Source organism: Sinocyclocheilus rhinocerous, unplaced genomic scaffold (genome assembly GCF_001515625.1).
Source record: "Sinocyclocheilus rhinocerous isolate Xijiao unplaced genomic scaffold, SAMN03320098_v1.1 scaffold1694, whole genome shotgun sequence".
NCBI classification, from domain to species: domain Eukaryota; kingdom Metazoa; phylum Chordata; class Actinopteri; order Cypriniformes; family Cyprinidae; genus Sinocyclocheilus; species Sinocyclocheilus rhinocerous.
In genome coordinates this window covers 1,602,930-1,608,328 of record NW_015626863.1, presented here as the reverse complement: position 1 = coordinate 1,608,328, position 5,399 = coordinate 1,602,930, and the positions used below count along the sequence as shown (strand labels likewise).

The following is a 5,399-nucleotide window of genomic DNA, read 5'->3' as shown; positions in this document are numbered from 1 at the left end:
AAATAATATTATAAACAACAGTTATAATTAATGTAATTAATAAATAAAATAATATTACTATGCACATACACACACACAAGATATATAATATATAAAATCAGTAAGTATTATTTAAAATAAATGTAAGTCTAAATATAATATAAAACACATTATATCTATCTGATTTCATTCAATATTACAAAATTAAATATTGAATTTATGTGAAAATACCTCGATGCCACCCAGTGTGAGCTGGCACACAGTCGGCCGACCGGCCAACCCCCGAACCCCCCAGCAATTACCCTCACTACCCATAAGCCCCTCCCCGGCCCTGCTCCTTTCCCAGGGGTTCAGGGGCCACTGTACTCACTACACCCCGTTTCCCATACGCATAATCTTGAATTTTTTCCCTGGCTCATAAAGAGGTGCTCGAAGCCCCTCAGTCTGCAGCCCATTTCCCAAACACTCTCCCTTTATCTGCCGAGCCCACAGCCTCTTTCTGTCTCGCTCGCTCTCTTTCTGTCTTTTCCACGCTCTCTTTTAATGGATAATCTGTGCTATTTTTTTCTTTCCAGTAATATGCTTTCAAGTTTGCCCTGCAGTATTTCCAACTTTAAATTCCTAGGATGAATTCGCTTCTCATTCATGTTTAACTTTCTCTTTGAAACTGGAGGTGCAGGGCAGTTTTAAAGTTCCATTTTTTAAAATTTGAAATTTTTTATGTAAAACTTTTAGGAAACAAGCATTATATTAGATGGAAAGCAGATGGAAAATTCTCTGAAATGTGTATTTTTATTTTATTTATATTCTTATAATATTTTTAGATTTTTTTCTATAATATATATATATATATATATATATACACACACACTTATATATTTCTACATCTCCATTTATAAACAAGAATAAAAAACAAGAATTTTAGATTCTAACAACACTAAACTAAAACAGTGTATTAAGTGCTTCTAAGCCTGAAAAACACTGTTAAGACTGGCCCGTGAAACCACTGCAATTTATTTATTACGTGTGCAAATATCATGTCTGTCACTCAGTGTCATATGTTTCTCAGGGATCATGTGTGTGAACTACATGCTCTGTAATGAAATTATCTTAACCCGTCAGACAATTAATTGTCAGCAGCCTTTCATTCTCGCAGCCCGTAAAATTGACATAAGCTTTACAAACATTCCACACATAGTTTCTCAGGAAGGAAGAGCAAATTCAATCGCACACACACACACACACACACATGCATGTGTTTCTAAAGGATTAAAACACAGCAGTACAAGTCATATTGCTGTGTTGTTTCATTTTGATGATTTAACTATACATCAATAACAAATAATCAACAATTAAAGAACAACTACTTAATCTGAATCACCAATAATCAAATTTCTTAAAATGAAACATTTGAGAGTTTAGGATTACACGAGAGTAAAAATGCACTTAAAAATGCAAATGACGGTGTTAATGAGTGTTTACATGCCCAACAAAATGCTGATAAGGATCAAAAATCTGCTATTCTATAACCCTGTTTTTAGAGTTTGCATGCAAATCAGTGAACTGACAACACGAGCAAACCAGCTAAACATAAACAGACATGATAAAGCTGCTTACATGCAAAACAAAATCTAAATGTCAAGAGATTTTACTTCAACCATTTCCCTGATAACATTTAAGTGTGCTCAGTGATTGGCTAACACTGTTTATGATTATTTTAATTAGGCTTCTTATTATGAGCTGAAATTTATATCTGAATCATGTTTTTTTTTTATTTGTTTTGCAGACTGCAAAAATGTCTAACGGCATTAGCTCTATTTCAGTTGTTTATCTCATAAATGTTGTTGTTGATTGATTTACAGCGTGGGCGGGGCTTATTATGTCCTTCACTGTATTTAAAAAACTGCTGTGTTTGATTGATTTGTGGAGTCGGTGGGGCTTATGCACTGCTGCACTATATTTCATAACTGCTGCTTTTGAGTGATTTGTGAAGTGGGTGGGGCTTATGCACTTCTGCACTATATTTTATAACTGCTGCTTTTCAGTGATTTGTGAAGTGGGCGGGGCTTATGGGTTCTTGCACTATTTGATCTTCCCTCCTGTGATCCTAGCAGCCTGCGCAACCTCGTTATCTCCAGTTTATACCTGCACAAAGACGCCACACCTGAAGATCACATCCCACATAGAAAGTCATTTCCTTAATATCACAGGTGGGTGTTCAAATACCTGCCCAGGTGATTGTCCACATACTCCTTCAGCTCAGACACCCGCTCCTCGGCAACCGTCGCCCTGGCGATCAGCTGGACACGCTCCCTCTCTTGAGCTTCCTGCTGGAATTTCACTGTGTTTAACAGGGTGATGATAGCAAAGCTGTTGTCATTGTTACATGTGGGGCTACTTGTGTGTTTAGAGAATATACCACAATGCATAATGTTTGATCATAAGAGTGCTGCTATTGGTTACGGTTAATTGGTTATACTGTCACACACTGTATGGTTTCTTGTGGCAGGTATTTTGACCAGCATGATGTCACCAATAGGACACGATCCTGGATCAACATTGTTTTAAACCAATCAGACTTCAGGGTTAGGGCTTAGCTCAGGATTATTATTGTTAAATAAAACTAAAACAAAATTAATACATTTTTGTTAACTGAAATAAAATAAGATACAAATATTACATGAAAAACTAAATGAAAACAAGAAATAACAATAATATATTATAGTTATATAAATAACTATAAAATATAAAAACTATAATATACTTTAAATAACTGATTTGCTTTTGTTCTGTGATTGTCTTGCGATTTTTTTAAAGGTAGAGAATATGTATGTTTTATTGTGTCAGCTGTTTGCAAATAAGAAACCCCAATTGTAAAAAAACAAAACAAAAAAAAACCTTAAAATTAAAATGAAAAAATAAAAGCTATTTCAAAATATTAATAACTATAATAGTAAATAAATAATAAAACTTGTTCAGCTTAGACTTGAGGCTGGGGTTGCCCTTCAGCTGGTGGCGCCCTAGGCGACCGCCTAGCTCGCCTATGCCTAGAAACGGCCCTGTATGGGTAGTTAGGGGTGGTCAGGGTTGGTTACCTGTGTGGAGTTTGTTATTTCTTTGAGCTGCTTTATAACATCATTCCAGGCATCTTGGGTTAGTCCAACCCTGCACAATTTTTCCACAATAATACATAAAATCAGCACAATATTATTTACTCATAACTCTGAAAGATACTCACCTCTGAGAGGACTCTGTTAATACAGCCATCTGAAATACCAAGCACATGATCAAGTCACAGAACTAATCCATTAAATAACACACACACACACACACACCTGTTCTCGAGCCAGTTTCAGTTGGCTCTCCAGGCAGGCTTTGTCCTCTCTCAGTCTGTGTAGCTCTCTGTCGGTCTCTCCTCTCAGTTCGGTCCCCGCGGGACTGAAGTGGGCCTCAGGGGGTCCGGCTTCTAAAGCGTGTTCAGGGAGTGCCAGGATCTGCTCACATTGCAGTCTGGGATACAGAGACACTACTTATTAGACCAAATCAGATCTAGTGTGTGGAGCAGGTTTCGCTTTAACAGGGGACTGAAATGTCTTAAAATGTCCATACAGAAAAAAAAGTTTCATAATGGGACAAAAATGATATGAATTCACATTCAAAACACCAAACTTTGTATTTTAGATTTAGCCTAGAATAATCGTTTTACTGATCAGCTAGCATGTTTAATTTTTAAACATGCTCATTAGTATTTGATGAAATTTTAGGTTAATTTCATAGTTAAAGCCAGGGTTTTTTTTTTTTACTAAAACTAAACTTAAACCATAAAAAAACATTTTCATAATTTGAAATAAAATAAACATAAATATATTCCGAAATAAAATCATATACAGTATATATTTAAAAAAATATATAGCCAACTACTAAAAATGACACCAAAATTACTAAAACTTTAAATAAAATTTAAAAATAAAAACTGATTCAAAATATTAACAACTATAACAGCATCTCAATGATAATAAAATAACACTATACTAAAAGCACCTACTAAATCAGGCTTTCTCAAAATGGGGGTTGTGTGAGGAAACTGTAGGGGGATTGTGAGTTTGATGAAAAGCAAATTATTTTTTAATCACAAAAATGTAAAAAAAAAATAAAACACTTACTTAAAAACCATATATATAATATTCTGTAATATTTTATTTGTGTACCTGCAGGTCATGGGATCATTAACCGACACCACAGAACCGTGAACATGACAATGTGATGTTAAATTATTAAAATATTAATGTCAAATCTCTTGTGTGAGGAAACTGTAGGGGGATTGTGAGTTTGATGAAAAGCAAATTATTTTTTAATCACAAAAATGTAAAAAAAAAATAAAACACTTACTTAAAAACCTTATATATAATATTCTGTAATATTTTATTTGTGTTCCTGCAGGTCATGGGATCATTAACCGACACCACAGAACCGTGAACATGACAATGTGATGCTAAATTATTAAAATATTAATGTCAAATCTCAGGCAGACTTTAAGTGAATATTTTAGGTGTGAATCCTTGTGCTAAATCAACACATACAACCATAAACTGTAAATAGTTTGAATCAGTGGATGTTCCAGCACCTGTAAGCAACAAGCAGTTGTTGATAGGTGTTGCTCAGACCCTGGATGTGTTTGCGGTATGATCTGATGGCTTTAGTGAGCTGTTTCTCTCTGGAGCGATAGGATGTTTTCACCTCCTCCAGCATGGACTCAACAAACCCCTTCAACTTCTGTCCCAAATCACCATCACCGGCCACAGTTACACACTCCTACAGCGCATTAAAAGATCAATTTGTTTGAAAACAAAACAATTATACATCAGACAACTCAAGAAGCCACTATAAAAAGCGTGACCATATGTGTTAACCATATGTCTGCTGGCTTGTACACGTACTGTCACGTCCTGAATATAGCGTGCAAGTCGTGCCCTGTACTCTCTGTTGAGTTCCTTCAGATGATTTTGTAGTTTAGAGACCTCAGCCGTGGCCTCTTTCAGCTGATGTTGAGAAATAATGAGCGTCTGCGTGTAGAGGGGGAACAAATCAGCAGCCAGAAACACATATGTGACCCTGGAGCACAAAACCGTCATCAGCGCATTCACGCACGCTGTGCAGACAGAGACAAACATCAACAACCTGAACTTCCTTCCTGGTATTGTAGTACTTTTAAATTTTTCTCACCAGTGAATGACACATGATGTAGCCCAGCGGTTCCCAATTCCAGTCCTCGCGCACCCCGCTCTGCATATTTTGCATGTCTCACTTAGTTAACACACCCGATTCAGAAAACCAGCTCGTTAGAAGTGAGCTAAGTGCATGAACTGTGTTCCGATCGATATGATCCCTACACAGTGTTCATTGCTCCCTACTCCCTGAGC

General features: G+C 36.2%; 1 protein-coding gene across 1 annotated transcript in view; it reads right to left on the bottom strand.

Moving 5' to 3' along the window:
• Positions 1-1,853: 1,853 nt before the first annotated feature.
• LOC107718220 (coiled-coil domain-containing protein 78-like) overlaps positions 1,854-5,399 on the bottom strand; it is a 9,174-nt gene continuing 5,628 nt past the window's right edge. Inside the window, exons 8-14 of the mRNA XM_016525217.1 lie at positions 4,917-5,042; positions 4,604-4,791; positions 3,315-3,489; positions 3,218-3,246; positions 3,075-3,144; positions 2,206-2,306; positions 1,854-2,124 (exon numbers count right to left, since the gene is read on the bottom strand). Coding sequence (XP_016380703.1) covers positions 1,998-2,124; positions 2,206-2,306; positions 3,075-3,144; positions 3,218-3,246; positions 3,315-3,489; positions 4,604-4,791; positions 4,917-5,042 — 816 coding nt within the window. The 3' untranslated portion in view covers positions 1,854-1,997. The remainder of the gene's footprint in view (positions 2,125-2,205; positions 2,307-3,074; positions 3,145-3,217; positions 3,247-3,314; positions 3,490-4,603; positions 4,792-4,916; positions 5,043-5,399) is intronic.